Source organism: Marmota monax, unplaced genomic scaffold, assembly GCF_021218885.2.
Source record: "Marmota monax isolate L192 unplaced genomic scaffold, Marmota_monax_Labrador192_F-V1.1 WCK01_AAM20220418_F8-fsc00014, whole genome shotgun sequence".
NCBI classification, from domain to species: domain Eukaryota; kingdom Metazoa; phylum Chordata; class Mammalia; order Rodentia; family Sciuridae; genus Marmota; species Marmota monax.
The window spans coordinates 19,065,502-19,086,676 of record NW_026695222.1 but is presented as its reverse complement, the minus strand read 5'-3'; the positions used below and the strand labels follow the sequence as shown (position 1 = coordinate 19,086,676).

Below are 21,175 nucleotides of genomic sequence, written 5' to 3'. Positions count from 1 at the left end.
AACACCAAAAAAACAAATAACCCAATCAACAAATGGGCCAAAGACCTGAACAGACACTACACAGAAGAAGATATACAATCAATCAACAAATATATGAAAAAATGCTCATCATCTCTAGCAATCAGAGAAATGCAAATCAAAACTACTCTAAGATATCATCTCACTCCAATCAGAATGGCAGCTATTATGAAGAGTAACAACAGTAAGTGTTGGCGAGGATGTGGGGAAAAAGGTACACGCATACATTGCTGGTGGGACTGCAAATTGGTGCAGCCAATATCGAAAGCAGTATGGAGATTCCTTGGAAATCTGGGAATGAAACTGCCATTTGACCCAGTTATCCCTATCCTCAGACTATACCCAAAGAATTTAAAAACAGCATACTACAGGGACACAGCCACATCAATGTTTAAAGCAGCACAGTTCACAATAGCTAAACTGTGGAGCCAACCTAGATGCTCTTCAGTGGATAAATGGATAAAAAAAATGTGGCATTTATACACAATGGAATTTTACTCAGCATTAAAAGAGAATAAAATCATGGCATTTTCAGGTAAATGGATGGCATTGGAGAAAATAATGCTAAGTGAATTTAGCCAATACCAAAAAACCAAATGCCGAATGTTTTCTCTGATATAAGGAGGCTGACTCATAGTGGGGTAGGGAGGGGAAGCATGGGAGGAATAGATGAATTCTGGATAGGGAAGAGGGGTGGGAGGGACAGGGAGGAGGCAGGGTATTAGCAAGGATGGTGGAATGTGATGGACATCATTATCCAAAGTACATGTATGAAGACACGAATTGGGTGTCAACCTACTTTATATACAAACAGATATCTGAAAAATTGTGGTATACATGTGTAGTAAGAACTGTAATGCAAAAAAATGTATAAAACATGAATTGGTGTGAACATTCTTTATATATAAATATATGAAAAATTGTGCTCTATATGTGTAATAAGAATTGTAATGCATTCCACTGTCATGTATTTAAAAAATAAAATCAATTAAATAAAAAAAATAAGGATCTAAGCTGTGCACCAGCAAGACTGTTTCTAGGACTTGTTTCACAGACAAACTCCCTCATGGGTACATAAAGGTCTGCATGTTATCTCTGGGAAAGCAAAAATCATGACCAGCCCCTGCATTGCAATGTTCTGCAACTGGTAAAGAGAATGAAGGAAGTCTCCACATGTTGGCATGGAAAGATGCCCAGGAAACATAAAATTAGGTTAAAATATAACATTGGGACAGACACTTTCCATAGTGTATTTATTTATTTATTTATTTATTTATTTATTTATTTATGGCTCCTTCTGAACCAAGCAGGCAGATCAATGCCATATCACAGAATGCAGGGGACATGCACACAGAATTTTGATGGTACAACTCAGTGCTTCTCAAACCTTAATGTGCAAATGAGTCACCTGGGGATCTTATTAAAATACATATTTTGATTCAATAGATCTGGTTTGGGGCCTGACACAGCATTTGTAACACTTTGCTGCTGAGGCTTTGAGTAGCAAGGACCTAAGAAACTGCATACACATTGGAATCATCTGGAGAATCAAAAAGACATTTACAGTCAGCCCTTCCTATCTGCAGGTTCTGCACCTGCAGATTCTATCAACCTTGGATCGAAAAAAAATTAACACAAAACAAATTCTGTTTGTACTGAACATGTACAGACTTTTTTCTTAGGGTTATTCTTTAGACAAACACAGCATAACAATTTACATAGCATTTACATTGCATTAGGTATTATAAATCATCTTCCATAAGTAATGGGAAGACTGCCTGGTTTTATGCATTTTATATAAAGGACTTGAACATCCACTGATTTGGGTATCAGTGGAGGTTCCTCTGGAACCAAGTCCCCATGGATACAAAGTGACAGATGTATATAATGACAATCTGAAAAGACTACATATTACATGATTCTAACCATATAACATACCAGGAAAGGCAAAACTATGCAGACAGTACAAGATCAGAGGTTGCCAGGGTTTGGGGAAGATGAATAGGTGGAGCACCATGGGTTTGGGGGGACACTGAAAGCACCCTGCATGGTATATGATAGATGCATGTGTGACACTCTGCATTTGTCAAAACTCACAGAATATACAACCCATAGTGCACCTCCTGTGAACTGGAGGTGTTAGCTAATAATAAGTGTCCCAACAATGGCTCATCAGTGATACATATGTGCTACATTAGTACTAGATGTTAATAAAAGGAGAATCTCAGGAGCATGAAGAAGGGGTACATAAGAACTGTCTATATTTTCCACTAATTTTCCTGCAAACTTAAAATTCCTCAAAAAATATATTAATAAAAAAAATAAACTCATACATACAATGCCTGGGTCCCCAGCCCAGAGATTCTGGTTTCATAAGTCTGGGCCATGCCTCAACATTAAGAGTTTTTGTTTTTTAAGAAAGAAAGAAAAAAATCTGTTCAGGTGATACACACACACACACACACATTTGTTGTTGGATCTCTATTTTATTCATTTTTTATATGCAGTGCTGAGAATGGGACCCAGTGCCTCACACATGCTAGGCAAGCGCTCTACCACTGAACAATAACCCCAGGCCTCCTCAGATGATTTTTGTTGCACAGTTAAACCACAAGTTGAAGAGCCTACCGTGGTTGTGCCCAGGACTGGGTTCCCAGGTGATGCTGATGCTGCTGGTCCAGGGACCACACTTTGAGAATTCCCACCTTAGAGACTACCACATGCTAATGCCTGAAGCCTTGAAAGGAATAGGAATGGAAAAGGAACAAGCTTTGAACTCTGTCGCTGTGTCCTGTGATCTCGTTTCCTCCAGGATCGGGGCTGGAGTTTGCATGGGGCGCTGGATGCTGAGAGCTGCCTGGAGGTGGGTTGCAAGGTGACTGTGGTCCTGCTCTGGCCATGCTTTCTCTGCACCTCCTCTTTTCCCCAGGCCTGAAAAATCCATCCCCAGAGGCAAATGAACCCATCTATTTGCTTTATATAAAATCAAACAGGTTATAGTCTTGATTGGGAAGCCCAGAGATTCACAACAACAACAACAACAGAATCAGTCCTAAGTGTGGTTCCTAGTTCCAGAACCCCCTGTGGATCCCAAAATCTTCAGATGGTGAAATTCCTCATATAAAATGATGTCGCATTTGCATATAACTTACATACATCCTCTTGTATACTTTATATCTTCTCAATGCAATACATATGCTATGTAAATAGCTGTCGTGCTACATTGTTTAGGGAATAATGACATTAAAAGCATCTGTACGTGTTCAGTATGGGCATAGTCTTTCAAAAAATATTTTCAATCCAAGGTCAGTTGCATCCGCAGATGCAGAACCCACAAATATGGAAGGCCGACTGTATTCCACGGAGCAAAGAAGAATGATCTGGTACTATATGCCACACACGGATGAATCTCAGACATAAAAGCAGCCAGACACAAAAGACAACATACTGCACGGATCCATTCATACATATACATATGCAAAACCAATCACAGCCCTCAAAATTAAATAGGGGGTAGGGGAAGGGATTGATTGGGAGAGGGACCACAGGATCCTTCAAGGGTGATAATGTTCTAGAGACTCATCTAAGCACACACATTTATTAAAAAAAAATTGGAAAGGGCTGGGGTTGTGGCAGAGTGCTTGCCTGGCATGTGCGAGCACCACATATAAATAAGTAAAAAAAATAAAGGTCCATCAACAACTGAAAAAAAAATTGGAAAACTCACTTAAGATTTGAATACTATACCATACATAAGATATGCTTCAACCACAAAGAAAGAATAAAGCATAGCTGGGGGAAACATGTGAATGTGATTTTTTGATCTACAATTCTTTCCTTCCCTCCCTTAAGCTTAGGGCTGGGCAGAACAGGGCTTGCCCTTGTACCCTTTCTGTGCCCAGCATTCCCTTGGCAGGTGCCTTCATTCATGATAAGCCAGCCTGAGAGTGACCTCCATGGGCATTCCAGGCAGCTTATCAATTTGCATCTCGTCCTAAACAATATCCTCTAGGAATGTTTCATCTGTTCACTGCCAGAAAGAACGATCCCTGAAAGTACAGCTAGCTTCTCCCTTCTGCTCGGCAATTCTGCTCTAGCCCTAAACTTGTCCTCTCCAATCAGTAAGACAGCTGCCACTCATAGACCTGATCATGTTATTACTGGGTTGATCAGAACCCAGGACCTCCGGATGTGATTATTTGGAATAGGGTCTTAATTAGTTAAATTAAGACATGGTCATACTGGACTGAGGTGAGCCCTAATCCAACAATGTCCTTAGAAGAAGAAACAAGAGACTCAGACACACAGGAAGAAGGCCTATGAAGACAGAGGTGGAGATTGAAGTCATGCTAACAAAAGTCAAGGAACACCTGAGCCACCATAATTTGTTACAGTAGCCAGAGGAAATTAATATGCACCGTTACAGGAGAGCACTTCAAAGCCCAGGCCCACTAGCAGCTTCTGGAACAGGCTTCTTTGAGGTCCCTTAGCTCCTGGGATGACCAACCTACTGAACCTGTCTTCTGGAGAGTTCCAAACCAGATCTGCTGGAGAACAAGGAGGCACATAGTAGCCACCATCTCCCTCCTGCATCCCAAGCTCCCAGCCCTGACTAACACACCCGAGGGTCACCACATTAACTACAGAAGCCACCACAGCTGGACGGGATCCAGTTGCTTACGGGCCAGCTAGCTCCCTCTGAAGGTTCTCATTAAAGGGAAAAACCAGGCCTGGCCCTATTCTCCCAATGCAATGGCTGACACTGGGCAGGGTGGGAGGTCACTCACTGGGTCCTTATTCTCTTGGTCTGTCCTGGTCTCCCTGATGTCCCCATTGTAGGTGGAGGCGCGCTGATCCTCGGCTGCGCTCCGCTGCTGCCACAGTATGGCCTCGCCCTCGTACTCCTTTCTGTATAGGTTGGTCCTGTCCGAAAGGCTGGCTCGACGCACCACCTTCCTGAGGGGACAGAGCGGGTGTTGGAGGCTGTGCCCAGGCACCACAGGCAAGGGCATGCAGGGGGACCCTAGCTGTCCTGCTCCTGACTCACCCACGGCTGCCCGCGCTGGATGTCCTCCGGCTCAGGGACGACTTGTGCCTCAGCTGTGACTTCATGATGACGTCATGCTTGTGCTTGAGCTCCAGCAGCAGGACCTTGAACTCCTCCTCCTCACACAGGTCTGGGGGGCAGAGAAAGCAGTTGTCAGGGGCAGAGCAGGGACCTGTGGCCCAAGAGGGTACCCCTGACAAGAGGAGCCACCACCCGAGCCCACTGAAAGCTGCAAAGCCTTTTGGGGCACGCAGGGAGTAAGAAAACAAGGCCAGGCGTATTTCCTGGGCTATAACCACATCCTTAGAAGAGGGCAAGAATGGGAACCCCCAGTGTCATGCACAGTCACAGCTCCCAAGGCTCCCAGATGGGACAGAGGGACTCCTACTCCTCTTTGATAGTTTCTGGGAGAGTCTCTTGAGAGAAATAGCATAACCTAATCCTTGTGGCTCAAGCAAAAAGTTATGCAAAGAAACTGAGAAACATACACAACCCAGTTTACCCTAATCCTTTATCCACCTATCTATCTACCTGTTGACCTGGTTATCTATCCTTAGGTTCATCCTCTGCCCACCCATTGATCCATCCAGCCAGCCAGCCATTCAGCTACATCTACCCATCAACATCATCCATCCATCCATCCATTCATTCATCTGTTCATTAATCTATCATTATTAATGCAGTCATCATCCATCTACCTAAATCCACACCAATCCCACACCATTCAGCCATATATCCATCCATTTATCCTTTCACTCATTGAAACGCCATGCCTCTGTGCCTACCAGGTACTGCCTGGACTTACCTATTGGCATCTCATCCATGGAAGTCCTTGCACTGAGACTAGCTCCGTGGGACACCAGTAGCTCTGCCATCTGCATCTGAAACAGAGAAGAAGCCCTTGTTCCCTTGACCAGGCATCACAAAGCCTAGGAGGCAGAGGGTGCCCAAGCCTCTTAGTTGTATTTTTTTAATTGATAATGCTGGGGATCAAACCAGTGCTTTGTGGGATTTTTTTGTTTGTATGTTTGAGACAGGGCCTTGCTGTGTTTCCCAGGCTGGCCTTGAACTCATGATCCTCTTGCCTTAGCCTCGTGAGTAGCTGGGATTGCAGGTATGAAAAGTATGGTGGATCTAAGTTGATTCCCAGGGAAGATCCTCAACCTGGAGCCATGGGGGAACCCGGGAAGATGCAATGGGCGTGGAAGCCCCTCCTCATGCCTTGGTCACACCAATGGGGAGAAGGAGGAGGAGCTGGCTGTGACTCAAGAGCTGTCAGGTATCTGAGGAGGGACTTTGTATGCTGCAATCCTATCTGGGAAATAAATGGAGAAAATACTCAACGCAGAAACGATGGGAATTTTCTAATTGGGAAAATTTGATTATCATCTCACTAAGACACCATTGACTAAATGTCTTCACAGCTCCCTGAGTCTTCATCCCACGTACCTGCTGTAGTCAACACCTTAAGTGGGTTTTCTGAACCAACTGCCAGCTCAAGGACTTGTTGACAGTAGGATGTCCTTGTGCTGGCCTCCCCCACATCCCTGTCAGTGTGAACTACCTGTCCCCAGAAGGCTGCTGCATGCAGGGGCTCCCAGCCATCCCAGTCCTTCACATCCACACGGACTCCGTGGTCCAGGAGGAGCTCAGCGGCACGCAGGTATCCATGGGCTCCAGCTATGTGCAGCTGGAAGAGAGGGAAAAGGTGAGCCTTCCCTGGGGGATGGCCCCACATTTGCAGGCAGGTATCCTTCACCCCCACCAACATCCCAGAGCATCTTTGGGGCCAGCAGAATGGAACAGAATGAGGTGGGAATATCAGCTATATTGCAGAGGGTTATTAAATCTGGAATACAGATCTAGAAGAGAAGGCAAAGAGAGTTCTACTCCTCTGTGGTTCCCATACAGAGTGCTGAGCCCTGGAGCTCGGTACTTGGCTGGGAATATAAGGCAGGAGTGGGATAGTGACGCTGTTAATAACGAGACTGATAGTTGCTAAGATCTGCTGAGTTTATAGACTTGGTGCTGAGATCCTATGTGCAGAATCTCACTTAACCTCTCAACATTCCTGTGAAGAAGATATATTATCTCAAGCTTTCTGGGAAGACCTGAGACCTAATATGTGCCTGGCCCCGGGTTGGAGGGCCTCCCTGAGGCCAGAAGCATTCAATCTCACTACGTGACCCTATTCTTAAGTTTTAGGCTGAGCAGATGATCCAAGCAGGGACCCAGTTGATAGAAATGAGTGTGAAGTAGGGGTCAGAGCTCTGAACCCAGGTAGGAGATGTCCAGTTATCTCTCCTGGCCCACCAGGTCATCCCTGAGGGGCCATGAAGGGAGCTTGGTACTATGGAGCTCTACCTGCTGAACTTGAGACCCCTGGATGCCCATGACCCACACAGAGCCTAAGCTCGGTGCAGTGCTCAGCCTTTGTGGGAGTGGGATTCCAAGTCCATGCCCCTGTTTTCAGTTTAGAGGCTGCAGAAGCCGATTCTCTCTCCATAGTAGTGAGCTTCAGGATGCTTGAGGGTCTTGGAGCAGAAGACAGGGATGTTTCCCTAAATCATTGACAGTTGGCTGCAAGAAGTGGAGTTAAGCAGGCAAATGAGAGAGGGAAGAAGGTTCCATTGTTTTGTCTAGAAAGCATGTGATAGAAGAGGTGCTCCTAACTGTGAAGTGATAGGAGAGGTGCTCATAACTGTGGTGACTTATGGATAAAGGGTGGATGGAATGATGGATGGATGATTGGGGGTGTCTAGCTTCTGAAGACAGGGAGCCCAGAGGAGAGGCTATTGCTGCAGAATCAGGGAGAGCTGATGAGGGAAGGCAGTGGGGGAGGAGAGGAGACACTAAGGCAGGGGAATGGACAGTGCAAAGCAAGATGGCACAGGTGCATGGGTGAATCATGGCATCAGTCCTTGAGAGAGGGACATCACTGGAGGAAGGGATTGCTCAAGAGGGGTACCAGGAGCCTGCAGTGAAGAAGGATCTTGGAGACAGAACGTGTGCACAGAAGATCCAAGCCTAGCATCCAGGGCTCCTGACTCCCAGCCCTGACCACCAGGGGCTGGTCCACTCCAAGTCTATGAGGTCTTGGTTCTGTTACCTTTCCCCAGCCCAACCAGCCTGGCCCATCTTCTCACCAATGTGGCACCCTGGGCATCTATCCAGTCAAGGTCCTGGCCAGCTGCAATCATACAATGGATGTCCGCGATCATCTGCTGCTCAGGGGCCGCCCGCATCTCGTTGATTTTCTCCTGGGTGATTCCTGCAGAGTGCAAAAGAGGACCTACTCAGCATCCTCATGTTGGGGCCACAAAGGGGAGGGAGGAAGGTGGGGAGGTGTGGTTCCCAACCCCAGGGTCTTCCAGTCAAGGGGCACACAGACAACCCCACAAACCAATGTCCCCCAGGCCCAGTGAAATGAACACCACAAGATGACCCACAGAGAAAGAGCCATTTTCGTCTGGCACTCAGTAGGCACAGTATTGATATTGGTCACTTTGCTGTTCCCCTATCTAAAAGTCCCAACTCCCACCTACCTGCCTCCACCTGCTTAACTGCCTGGCCCTGTCTCTCTCTCCTCCCCTCACCCTCTCTGTCTCTCTGGTGCTAGAGATTGAACCCAGGGGTGTTTTTACCACTGAGCTACATCCAGTCCTTTTTATTTTGAGGCAGGCCTCACTAAGTTGCTGAAGCTGGCCTCAAACTTGTAATCCTCCAGCCTCAGCCTCCCAGTTTGCTGGGATCACAGGCAGGAGCCACTGCACTCAGCTCTCTCTTTCTTTAGGTCCCAGCCTGTATCACTTCCCCACTGCTAGTTTCCTTGGTCTGGCCCACAGTTGTGTTTGCAGCACCAATATATACACGACTCAATATATTTTGGTTGCAGAAATGACTGAATTAATGAATCTATTACTTGAAGAGTTGAGTAAATAGAGACAGAAGGGCCCAGAAAGACACTTGATAGCCTAGACTGCAGGCTAAAAAGTATAGCTGTTACTGGCAGCTACTAATGGTACTTAAGGAGAGGATGACATGCTCTATAAAAAGATTATTCGATTATTCGATCAAGCACCCTTGAATAAAATTCAAGAGGTCTACAAACTTGAAAAGATGAAATAAAATACATGCTTATTTTGGTTAAATTAAATTTAGAATTTCCTACATTAGAATAAAAGCAAACCCCACGTAGTATGAGCAGTCAGTGCCTGTGAGTTTATCACGAACAGAAAGTAGGGGTTCCCTTATTGTTATATTATTGTTTACTGAATTAATGAAGTTTCTACCTAATGTATTTAAAAATATTTCAGTAGCTATGTGTAAGTATAATTTGGCTTCCTTGACAATCCTATGATCTTTCAGCTACGTTGAGTGACGCTATTCTGAGAAGGAGTCTATAGAGTCACCAGACTGGCACAAACATCATTAAGAACCTCTGCAGAAGGTGAATGGAAGTGCTTAGGTGTCAGGGAACAAAGAGACCTAGTCGGTGGTAACTGCAGCGATCTGAGGAGACACACAAGGCCAGGGCTAGAGAGGACCTTGGGCTGTGGCTGAGGTCTGGACTGGAGGCCTGTCTGCGGGGAGGCGCTTCAGAGGCAAGCATAGGGGGTGCCCAGGCAGGTGGCCTCTCCCATTGCTGAACTGTTTCCTCTCTGAGCCTCGTTCGTGAGCCGAGAACAGCCCACATCTTGTTTATCCAGGCCCCTGGCAGCCAGCTTGGTGCCTGGCACAGAGCGGCACCCGCAAAATGTTCTTAACTTTTTATTATTTTCCCAAATGGAAATATATCTTTATGGTGACTGTTTACTGAATTGTCACAGCTGATGAAGAGGAGACAAGGCCAGCTGAGGCTGCCCGCGTGTGTGGGTGACAGGGATGAGAACAATATCTCCCTTCAGCATAGCACGCTTTTCAGGGTCCTTTCGTGTCCTTATCTTGTTAATCACACAGATAACAATAATAATGAGCAACTATCACATTTACTGCAGCCTGAGCATAAGGAGGCAGGCATACAGCTAACACGTTCACTTGCATTAATCTAAGCGACACTCCTTGCAATACGGTGCCCAATTCATACCACTCCCTTACCCTGGTACGCCATGCAGGTCTCAATGACATCCAGGGTGGGCTCATCCTCGCAGAGGTCATATGGCATGTTCCCATCAGAGTTGACAGCAAGCAAGTCAGCCCCACTGCAGAGAAAGGGTCAGAGTGAGGGCCAGGTGGGTGTGGCTACGGTTGGTCCGGAAGCCTCTGCCCTCTGGCCTCTCAGCCACACCCCCGGCATCCATGACTCCACCATGGGCACCCAGCAAAGTGATGCTGATGCTTCGGTGTCCCAGGGCCCCAGGTAGAATAGACCAAAGTCCTAGAAGACCTCTCTCTGCTTCCTGTTCTGTTGAAGCAGCAGGTGGGCACCCAGGGACAGATATTAAAATTCTCCCTGGTGACAATACTAAAAATATAAACAGCAATGGGACCAATCACCAGGTATCTGCTTGGAACTAAGTCTGCTCTAAGCCCTTTATACATGTCACCCTATTTAATCCTCATAATAGTCCCCATGGGGTGGTACTGTTGGCCTCATCTCACTCAGGAGGGAAAAAGACTCAAAAAACTCTGTCACATCCAATGTCAAATAGCTTGGATGAGGTAGGGCCAAGACTCAAACTCTGATCTCTCTTGTATTAGCTCTTTTCACTTCTTGTTCTATGTCAGTCTTTGTTGATATGCAGATACATACTCCTCTAAGTCCCCACCCAAAATGCTGGCCAGGACAGGGGCAGAACAAAGCTTTGGGACTCCCTGGCAGAATTCACCTTTTGGGCCAGCAGTGTCCAAGCACGGCTGTGTGGGGGCACCATACAGCAAAATTACCCGGGGACCATTGAAATAAGAGGCTTCGCTCCAGCCCTTCTGAAACAGTCTCTGGAGGCGAGGCCTGGGAATATGTATTTTAAATCCAGGCCTCAGGTGATTCTGATACAGATCAGCATCGAGGACCCACTGAATCGGACCAGTACCACTCCCTTTGTCTTCTGAGCATCATTGCAGATCCAGGATGTGGCTACCTGATGCTCCTGGCAGACTTAGCCATACTCAGCCCTCTGCTGTGACCTCCCTGAACTCTTGTGTGCCCTTGAGCAAGCTAATCCATCTCTCTGAACTGGGGAAGCAGTACTGTCACCGTCCACTCCACCTCTGGGAGCCACCTGATGGGCTCCTGCTGCTTGCCAAGACTTGTGCAAAATGTTCCCCGCCCTCAGCTACTCTTCCTGGCTCCCTGCACTCAGATGCTGTCTTTGGTCACAGGGAGGCCACTTACACTTACTCCCATTGGTCTTGCTCTGTCCCTGCCCTGATATTCTGCATGACTTCACAGGACTTTTGCAGCCTCTATGTGCCCAATGCCTAGCACAGGATCTAGCCCAGTTTAGAAGCTCACCAGCTAGATTCAAATGAATACATTTAAAATTGAAAGTGCTTTCTCTGGATTATAGAATCTGAGAAGTCTAGGAAGAATTTCAGGGTCAGAAAAGACCTTCATAGTGGTATAGAAATAAATGGTCTTACTCCTGGGAAAGACACTGCTGTATGGTGCCTCCTATACAAAAAACACAAAACAAGTTCTGCCTTAAAGAAAAGCATGTGGAGAGGCTTTGAAGGTAAGACCAAGGAGGTGTGTGTGTGTGTGGGTGTGTGTGTGTGGGGGGGGGTGTTTGCACACATTTTTTAATAAATAGCAAGACAAACAAAATAGCAACAATGCTTTAAGAAAGTAAAGGAGATAAAGGTAGATTTATGGAGAAAGAGAAAAGGAGACAATAAAAATAGGATGGTATCCTGATCCTAAAGCCGGGCAAAAGCAATATAAGAAAATTATAGACTAATTTCCCTAATAAATGACGATGCAAATCCTCAACAAAATACTAGCAAACCAAATTTGGCAAAATATTCAAAGGATGCATATCAAAGGATCCCACCACAAACAAGTGGCATTTATCCCTGGGGCACGAGGATGATTCAACATGCAAAAGTCAATCGATGTAAAACACCACATTAACAGAAGGAAGGAGAGAACCACACAATCATCTCAATTGATGCTGAAAAAACCATTTGACAAAATTCAATACCATTTCATGACAAAAATACTCAACCAACTAGAAACAGAATAAAACTACCTCAACATAATAAAAGCCATATGCAAAAAACCCACAGCAGACATCACACTCAATAGTGGAAGACTGAGGACTTTTCCTCAAAGACCAAGAACAAGGCAAAGATGCCCACTTTTGCCACTTCTACTGAACACAGGAGGTTCTAGCCACAGCCATTATGCAGGAAAAATAAAAAGCATCCAAACTGGAAAGGAAGATATAAAATATATAGAATTATACTTGTTACAAATGATACAGTCTTATATGCAGAAAACCCTAAAAATTCTACACACACACACCAAAAAAAAAAAAAAACTGTTGGAATTAATAATCAAATTCAACAAACTGGCAAGATAAAAAGTCATCGCACAAAATCAATTGCATTTCTATAAGTTAGCAATGAAAAATCTGAAAAAAAATTAAGAAAACAATTCCATTTACAATAGCATCAAAAAGTCTGAAATACTTAGAAATTAATTTAATCCACGAGATTAGAAATTTGGACAATGAAATTGGAAAAAAAAATTCTGAAAAATTTTAAAAGACAGAAGTAATTGGAAAGACATCCCATGTTCATGGATTGGAAGACTTAAATATTGTTAAGATGTCAATACTACACAAAGCAATCTGTGCATTTAATGCAATCCCTATCAAAATTTCAAGAATGCTTTTTGCAGAATAGAAAACTTATCTTAAAATTTATGTGAAATATCAAGGGACCACAAATAGCCAAGATAATCCTAATAAAATAAAATAAAATAAGAACAAAGCTGGAGAACTCAAACTTCCTGATTTCAGAACTTACAAAGCTACAGTAATGAAAACAGTGGGATGCTAGTCATTGTGGTACATTCCTATAACCCCAGCAACTCGGGTTGAGGCAGGAGGATTGCAAATTTGAGACCAGCCTCAGCAACTTGGTGAAACCCTGTCCAAAATAAAAACCAAAAAGAGTTAGGGATGTAGCTTAGTGTAGAACATCCCTGAGTTCAATTCCCAATACTGGAAAAAATAAAAAAGAGTGGTACTAGTTTAAAGACAGAGAAATAGGTCAATGGGAGTAAATGGAATCCAGAAACAAAATTTCACTTAAATATTAATTTTCTATGGGATGCCAAATTGTTCCATGGAGAAACACAATATTTATAATATTTGCTAAGAAAATTAAGCATCTACATACAAAAGAAATAAGTGGGATCCTTACCTAATAATACACAAAAAATTAAATTCAAAATGGATTCATGACCTAAATGTAGAACCTAAAACTATAAAATGCTTGGAAGAAAAACTTCACAACATTGGATTTGGTGATGATTTCTTGGATATGAAACCAAAGGACAGATAACAGTAACAACAATAAAAAATAGACAAATTGGATTTCATGAAAATTTGAGATTTTGTGCATCAAACAACACCATCAATAGAGTTAAAAAGGTGACCCATAGAATGAAAGAAAATGTTTGCAAATATGATATATTTGCAAGTATTTGATAAGGGATTCATTTTCAGAATATATAAAGAACTCCTAAATCTCAACAACAAAAAGAACCTGATTCAAAAATGAGCAAAGGACTTGAATAGAAATCTCTCCAAAAGAAGATTTACAGGCAATAAGCAATGAAAAGATGCTCAAGATTACTAATTATTAGTGAAATGCAAATCAAAATCACAATGAGATACCACCTCACACACATAATGATGACTATGTAGCACCCAATGAAAAGTAAACCATCAACATCCAGAAAATAGTAAGTGTTAGCAGAGATGTAAGGGAACTGGAACCCTTGAGCACATCTGATGGGAATGTAAAATGGCACAGCCACGGTGGAAAACAGCGTGGCATTTCCTCAACAAAATTGAAAACAGAATTATCATAGGGTCCATTATCATAGGTATATACCTCTGGGTATATACCCAAATAAACAGAAAGCAGAGTCTCCGAGAGAGATATTTGTACGTTCACATTCAAAGCAACATTATTCACAATAGCTAGAATACAGAAGCAACAGAGTGTCAATTAAAAGACAAACAGACAAGCAATGGAACATACGTACACAATGGAATGTGGTGTGAGTATACCCATGTGTGCACACACACACTCAATGAAATACTAAACAGTTTTAAATGGGAAGAAAATTTTTATACATGTAACAACATGGATGACCTTGAGGACATTATGCCAAATGATATAAACCAGGTGCAAAAAGGCAAATAGTATATGATTCCATTTCAAAGAGATTCTTAGAAGAATTAAATGCATAAATACAGAAAGTCGAAGGGGTGGCCAGGCATTTGGGGGGTAGGCATGGAATGGGAGGGGTCATGGTTTAACAGATACAGTGTTTCTGTTTTGCTAGATAAAAAGAGTTCTGGTGTGGATGGTGGTGGTGTTTGCACAATAGTGTGAATATAATTAACACCACTGACTTGCACGCACGCATCATGGTCAAGATGGTGAGTTGTATGTCATTGGCATTTTGCCACAATAAAACAAAAGGGGGGAAATGATGAAGGAGGAGAGAAAGAATGAAGTGAGACAAAGAGCAGAGAAGATGAGAGGGACCAAGAGTGAAGGAGAGAGAGAGGTAGAGAGAGAAAGAGAAAGACACACAGACGTGGACAGAGAAAAGGGGAGAGAGAGAGAGTGGCAGAGAGAGAGTGTCAGGCACCAACAGAGACCAAGAAAGAGCGGCAGGAAGTAGAGATGGAAGGAAGGGAAGGGGGGAAGGGGAAAGGAGGAAGGGAGGGAGGAGAATGAATGAACTCGGGGTGAATAAAGCGAGAGAGAGAGGGGTCTCTCTTGGGGAGAGCCGGGCACGTACTACTGAACGAGGATCTTCACCAGGTTGATGTGGCCGCAGGTGGCCGCTGCATGCAGGGGTGTCCACAGCTCATTGTCCTTGGCGTTCACGTTCGCACCATGGGAAAGGAGCAACTTGACAATTTCCTCAAAGTTGTCGATGCAGCACTGGGAGGAACAGAGGCAGGGTGAGTCCCTGGCAGGGCCCCAGGACTTGATGGGGACACATCATGTGCCCCTCAAGATGTCACTGGGGGAGAAGAGCAGCGGGGCCAGACTACCTGGGTTTGGATCCAGCTCCGTTATTTTTATGCTGTAAGCATTGCCCGTGACCTTGGGCCGGCCACTTCACCTGTTGGAGCCTCAGTTTCCTTGTGAGTCAAAATTAAGTTAAGGTATAAGACAAAAGCATAAAGGTTAAAAAAAACAAGCAAACAAACAACTGTCTGCTCTGAAGTGTTTTGTGAATGTTGTTGGAACGGGAACTGATACGCAAGTGAGGTTTTAAAATCCCAGAAGGCTTTCTCCAAACAACATTCTACAAGGAGCTCGGAGATAACCGGTCAACTCAAGCAGGAGTGCCCAGGTTGAAGCAGGGGTGTGTGTTGGGGAGGGGTGGACCCTCCCAGCTGTGGCCTTCAAGGTGTGGCTGCCAGATCATGGTTTAGAATCTCTGATTTAGAAGCTTCTGACCCAGGAATCAGATTTGGAAAAGCCCCCAAATACCCAAGTCTCCTCCAAAGAACCCAGCTCCATGTGCAGGTTCTAATCCTGAAACCATCTCTGCAAGGAGACCGCTTACTTGGGTGCCCACCTGTGTGGAACAGTGACCACACATGGCTGAGCCCAGCAGGGGGAAGGCCCAGGAGCCTGCAGCTCCGCAGAGAGAACACAGTGCTCCAAGAGCCTCCAGACTCCAGGGGAGTGAGAGGCTCCAAAGGGGACAGAGGGACTTCAGCCAGGGCTATGCAGGAGAGGGGGCAGAGAGAGGAGGACGTCAGGGGCTGCTTTGCAGAGTGAAGACTGGAGGGTCTCCCTAGCAGTGAATTCTAGAGGTGCCAGTAGGGGATATAGCAGGGGACTTGAGCTCAGCCCTGCCCATCCAGGTGTGGGCTTGGTCCTCAGTGCAGTCAGAGACGTTGGAGAACTCTACTCAGAAAAATAGAGCAGACTTGTTTAAAAAAAAAAAAAAGTCACTCTGCTGGTTCCATGTGGGGAACAGATTGTGTGTGTATGTGTGTGTGTGTGTGTGTGTGTGTGTTTACACCCACATTAGGAGGGGACTGTGAGAAGCTATGTCGAAGTTGGCAGTTAAGGATGATGGTGGACTGGCCTACAGAAGTGACAGTGGGAATGAGAGAGGAGACTGGAAGCAGAAGGAGGAGCAGGGGCACCTGTGTGAGGTGGGTACCATGTGGATGTAGTATGGGTAGCACCTCAGGACCCCCCGTCCCCAGAAAGCCAGGGCTCAGTGCCAGAGGGACATGTGAGAAAGGAGCAACCATTTGCGCAGATGTTGTTAGAGACCCAGGTTCTTTCTGAGCCAGCCACTGTGGACAGGTGGAGAAAGATGTGACCCTGTGGGTCTAGGTGTTGCCCGAGGTGGGCAGGAGAACCATGCAGTGATGTGGAATGGCCAGCAGAGGGCGCCAAAGACATCAGAGTGAGGCATGGGAGCAGGGGTGGGTCCCCAGGTTATCACTGGAAGATGGGTTTGGGGAGCCCAGGAGTCAGGAGACAGAAGGATCAGAGGTCTCACCCTTAGATACTGCAGAAAGCATGGGGGTGGGGTGAAGCCCCAGGATGAAGGGACAGGGGATTGCACATCCAGAACTGCAGTCTTCTGAGCCTTCTGCCCAGGGGCTGGGCCAGTATGAACCTGCGAAGCAGGGCTGAGTGCAGGGGTGCACGTGGAGAGGGTAGTAGGTGGCGGGGACGGGAAATGATAAGGGGCTTTCCACCAATTGCCTCTGCTTCCTCACTTCCCACATCCAATCTGTCCCCAGCTGTGGATTCATCTTGTCCATCGTGGCCCCATTCCCACCGCCCGGGGTGAGGCTCATCTCCCCCCTGCCTCTCTTTGGCGCCTTCCAAACACCCTCAACCAGAAAGAGCTGCCGGGTTCATCTCATCTCGCTGCTCTCGGTTTGCAAACATCAGAAGGTTCCCTGTTGTCAAGACAAGCGAATCCCCACTCCTTGGCCAGGTCCGTGGAGTTCTCCATATGCCCTGGTCTCCTCTGCTGTACTGGAGCAGCAGTGACACTAACAATGACAACAGGAGCAAAAGCCCTGGCAGCAATGGTAACGACAACACGCCACGTCACATTATCTATATTAGTCAAGGCTTTTGAGAGCTGACTCGGGCCAGGCACCTTGCTAAGCTCTGGCCACGCTCTGCCACATTTAATCCTCAAAGCGAGCCTGTGAGGACCCTCTCATCCTGTTTTATAGATGGGGAAACTGGTTCAAAGAGGTCTGGGTGCATGATCCCACGCACAGTAAGAAATGGATTAAATCCAAGATTAAAATCCACCTACAGAAATGGGTTGAAATCCAAACAGCCTGACGCCACGGCCCTGTTCCCAGCCTTCCTGCCATCTCCCTGAGGCTCCCTGCATTCTACTTGTGCCACAATCAACACCCCCCACCCCACTCCAGACTTGAAATGCTGGGCCCCTCCTCATGCCTCCATCCAAGCTGTTCCCTCTGAGATCCGTTCTTCCTCTTCTCTCTAGCGAACTCCTACTCAGCCTTCAAGACCCAGCCCAGAGCTCCTTCCTCTTGGAAGCCTTTCACAGTTTGCCTTTGAGACAGGTCATCAGCTCCCAGCTTCAAACTGCCACAGAGCCTTCTGCTTACTCCACGCGAGGACAGAACACCCCGTGCTGCCTGTGCTGTTATTTATGTGCCTGAGGTCGCATCACACCATGAACTCGGAGCGCGCCAACATGCCTCACTCACCTCGGGAGCCCCATCCCTAGCAGAGTGCCCGGCACAGAGTCGATGCCCGGCACAGAGTCGATGCCCAGTATGAACTTGTTGAACAAATGAATCGGAGGCTGCGGAGCGATGGGGGGCAGATGCCTCCTGAGAGGGAACTGGGAATGGGACTCAAGGCCAGCATGATGGTGGAGGTGGGGGCTGGGGTGAGTTTCACTGGCCAGCCATGAGCTCCAGACAGTTAAACTCGGAGCCCAATAAGTTAGGTTCAGGAATCTACAGGAGGAATGGGTGCTGGGGAAGCCACAGGATCAGCAGGAAAGAAGCGAGGGCATGATGTAAGAGTGACGGGAGCCCCAAGACAAAGGCAGGACACCACTGGATAGTTGCTAAGCCTGGGATGGTGCCTCCAGGTGGGAGGCCCAGCCTCTACAGAGCAGCTAAGACCCCTTGTTTTAATCCCGCCTCTGTCACAATTCACGTGTGACCTTGGAAAAGAGACCTCACCTCCCCAAGCTGCAGTGTCTAATATGGCGGACACGACTCACTCACATTCACTAAAATTAAACTCAGAATCTAGCTTCTGGGTCACAGAGCCACACTGTGAGAGCTCTGTGGCCACCTGTGGCTGGTGCCGATGATACTATTCAGGGCAGATACACAGAACCTTCTCATCAGCGTAGAAAGTCATGTGAAAGTCCCTGGTCCTCAGTCTCCTGAATCAGAGAATGGGAATAATAACATTTCTGAGGTTTGTCGTGAGGACTGCAATGGAATACAACAGTGAAGTGCTTTGTAGAGAAGTGGTCACATGACAAATTTTAATAATGACCGACTAACATCTCTCCAGTGTCCAGGGTATTCATTTAATCCTCACAACAACCCAGTGAAATGGGTACTGGTTATTCCTTTGTCAAATGAGGAAACTGAGGCACAGTGAGCTTCAGGAACTCATCCAAGGTCACACAGCTGGCCAGCGGGGGCTCCAGGCCTTGATGAAGTCTGTTCTCTAAGAAAACAGACTCAATGTGCAGAACATACCAGGGAGCAGCCCGTATATTTTATCATCACACCCCTGGCTGATGAGCACCTCCTGGCTTGGGGAGCTGCCATTTGGATGCTCAATCCAGGGTAAGCTGGGGCAGCCACTGCCCTCCACTCTGGCCCAATCCCAGGCACCCTGGAGGTACAGGAGCTGGGGGTTGGGGAGAGTTTCCATGAGCATGATTCAGTGGGATACCAAGGCAGCTGCCCATGAGTGGGCACCTGAGGCCCTCAAGGACAGGAAGAGGAGCCAAGAGGAATATACAGAGAACCCCTGGGCTGCAGGCCTGAGGGCAAGACTCTGCCTGATGGGTACAGCATGGCCAGTCTCTGTCCATCCCACCCCCACCCAGGGCCCCAGGTGCCTGGCCTCTCTCTCAGGTCGCACTCAAGTCCATCTGCTCAGAAACTTGGGCCAGAGCCCAGGGAAGCTTCGTTCATTAGTTCAGCACTCTCATATTGAGCATCTACTGTATGCCAACATGGAGAAAGAAGCTGGGACACACCAATGAGCAAGAGGCACGGGCTGTGTCCTTGTGAGGCTCGGGATCTGGGTGGGGGGAAGGGCAACATTGAAAGGTCACACTGGTGGTGGCTGAATCACTAATTAGGAAGGGGGTGCTGAGAAGGTAAAGGGCACTCTTGTCACGGCACACCCTCAGGCTCCTGCTGAGGACAGAAGCTAAGAGGAACCCGGAAAATACTCCAGGGTACAAGCCTGGAGAGGCAGGGAGCCGAGGGCTGGGCAGGGGCTCGTGGGCTCGGAGCAGAATGGCAAAGAGTTACTCTCAGTTTATTCTTTGCCCCCAGTGTTACAAGAAGACATCAAAGAGCTTTAAGAAAACTTAGGTAGATTATTAACCCGAGCATCCCTGTGGCTGCTGCATGGATAAAGAATTATAGCAGGACCAGACTGAATTCTGGGGACTTATTAAGGGAATATGGAGGAGATGGAGGTGGCAGACAGAGCAGCCTGTCCCCAGGCAGAGAGGGCTGGACCTACTATGCTCCCTTGCAGAGGGTGTGTGTTATGACAGCACTTGGCTTGTGGTTACAGTTCTTGGACCAGGTCACTTAATGCCTATTAATCATCTTTATCACCCTGGGAGGTAGGATGTCCTGGTGGGTATGAGTGTCCTTTGTCAAATGTCAAGCTCCAAACATACTTGCTTTGCTGGGGAGTGAGCATGCAGTGAACAAAAGCTCCCTGTGCTCTGAGCCCATCTCCGCACGCACGTGCGTGTGTGTGCACATGGGCTCTGTGGGCATGTCTGTGACAGGCACATACATCTCCAAAGCAGACAGGCACCTTGCAGATGGGCTGCCTGTGGCTCTCCCTCCTTCTGCCCCTCTTCCTTGAGGATTCTGGACCAGAAAGTGCAGGGAAATGGGGCACCTGTTCAGGTAGGGAGCAGGGAGCTAGGGAACCCCAGTGAGCCCAGCTTACCTGGTGCAGGGCTGTGAGTCCATCCTCATTGCACAAATCGGGGCTAACCTTATTCTTCAAGAAGTAGCGCACTGTAACAGAAGGGACAGGAGTGAGATCCCCAATGCACACGGGTGTGCATGCACGAAGGTAAGACCCAGTCTCCCCCAGACCCGAAACAAATGGCCTTGCTCATTCCCGGCAAAAGGCTTATGGGATAAATTAACCCCTTCCATATTCTACACATAAGGAAACTAAAGCCCAGAGTATAGGTCTTTGGCCCAGGATTTCCAACAGGTGGAAAATCTCACCAAAGGTGAGACGTTAACAAGTGCTAATCACTGTCAAGCCCTTCCTCTGTGTCTCTGGTTGTCCGGAGAGAGCACTTTCTCATCCTTGAAACCTCCCCTGGGAGTCCAATGGGTTGGGTTCAAATTCAGCACCATCCAAACACTTCCCTTCCTCTGCCTCATTTTCCTCATCTGTCAAATGCAGCTGGTGCTAATCTTATCTCACATGGGTGTTGTCAGGTCGGATGGAGGTGAGTCATGTCAGGCATTCTGCACAGTGATGGGCGCGTGGTTTGCAGGTGACTGGCTTTGGCAGCTATAACCATCTTTATTTTTGGTGGTACCGGGGATCCAACCCAGGGCCTGACGCATGCCAGGCAAGATCTCCACCACTGAGCCACACCCAGCCCTATAACCATTTTTATTCACACGGGGTCCCTGC

The 21,175-nt window shown here is 46.8% G+C and overlaps 1 protein-coding gene across 6 annotated transcripts in view; it reads right to left on the bottom strand.

The window, feature by feature from the left end:
* Ppp1r16b (protein phosphatase 1 regulatory subunit 16B) overlaps positions 1-21,175 on the bottom strand; it is a 103,626-nt gene that overhangs the window by 6,374 nt on the left and 76,077 nt on the right. For 3 of the 6 annotated variants that reach the window (XM_046433187.2, XM_046433185.2, XM_046433186.2), the window contains exons 3-10: positions 20,465-20,535; positions 15,054-15,199; positions 10,163-10,266; positions 8,212-8,336; positions 6,630-6,755; positions 5,871-5,946; positions 5,066-5,195; positions 4,806-4,974 (exon numbers count right to left, since the gene is read on the bottom strand). In XM_046433187.2, coding sequence (XP_046289143.1) covers positions 4,806-4,974; positions 5,066-5,195; positions 5,871-5,946; positions 6,630-6,755; positions 8,212-8,336; positions 10,163-10,266; positions 15,054-15,199; positions 20,465-20,535 — 947 coding nt within the window. Of the gene's footprint in view, positions 1-1,244; positions 2,950-4,805; positions 4,975-5,065; positions 5,196-5,870; positions 5,947-6,629; positions 6,756-8,211; positions 8,337-10,162; positions 10,267-15,053; positions 15,200-20,464; positions 20,536-21,175 lie in introns of those variants that run through there. The other 3 variants (XM_046433189.1, XM_046433190.2, XM_046433188.2) reach the window with 3 other exon arrangements.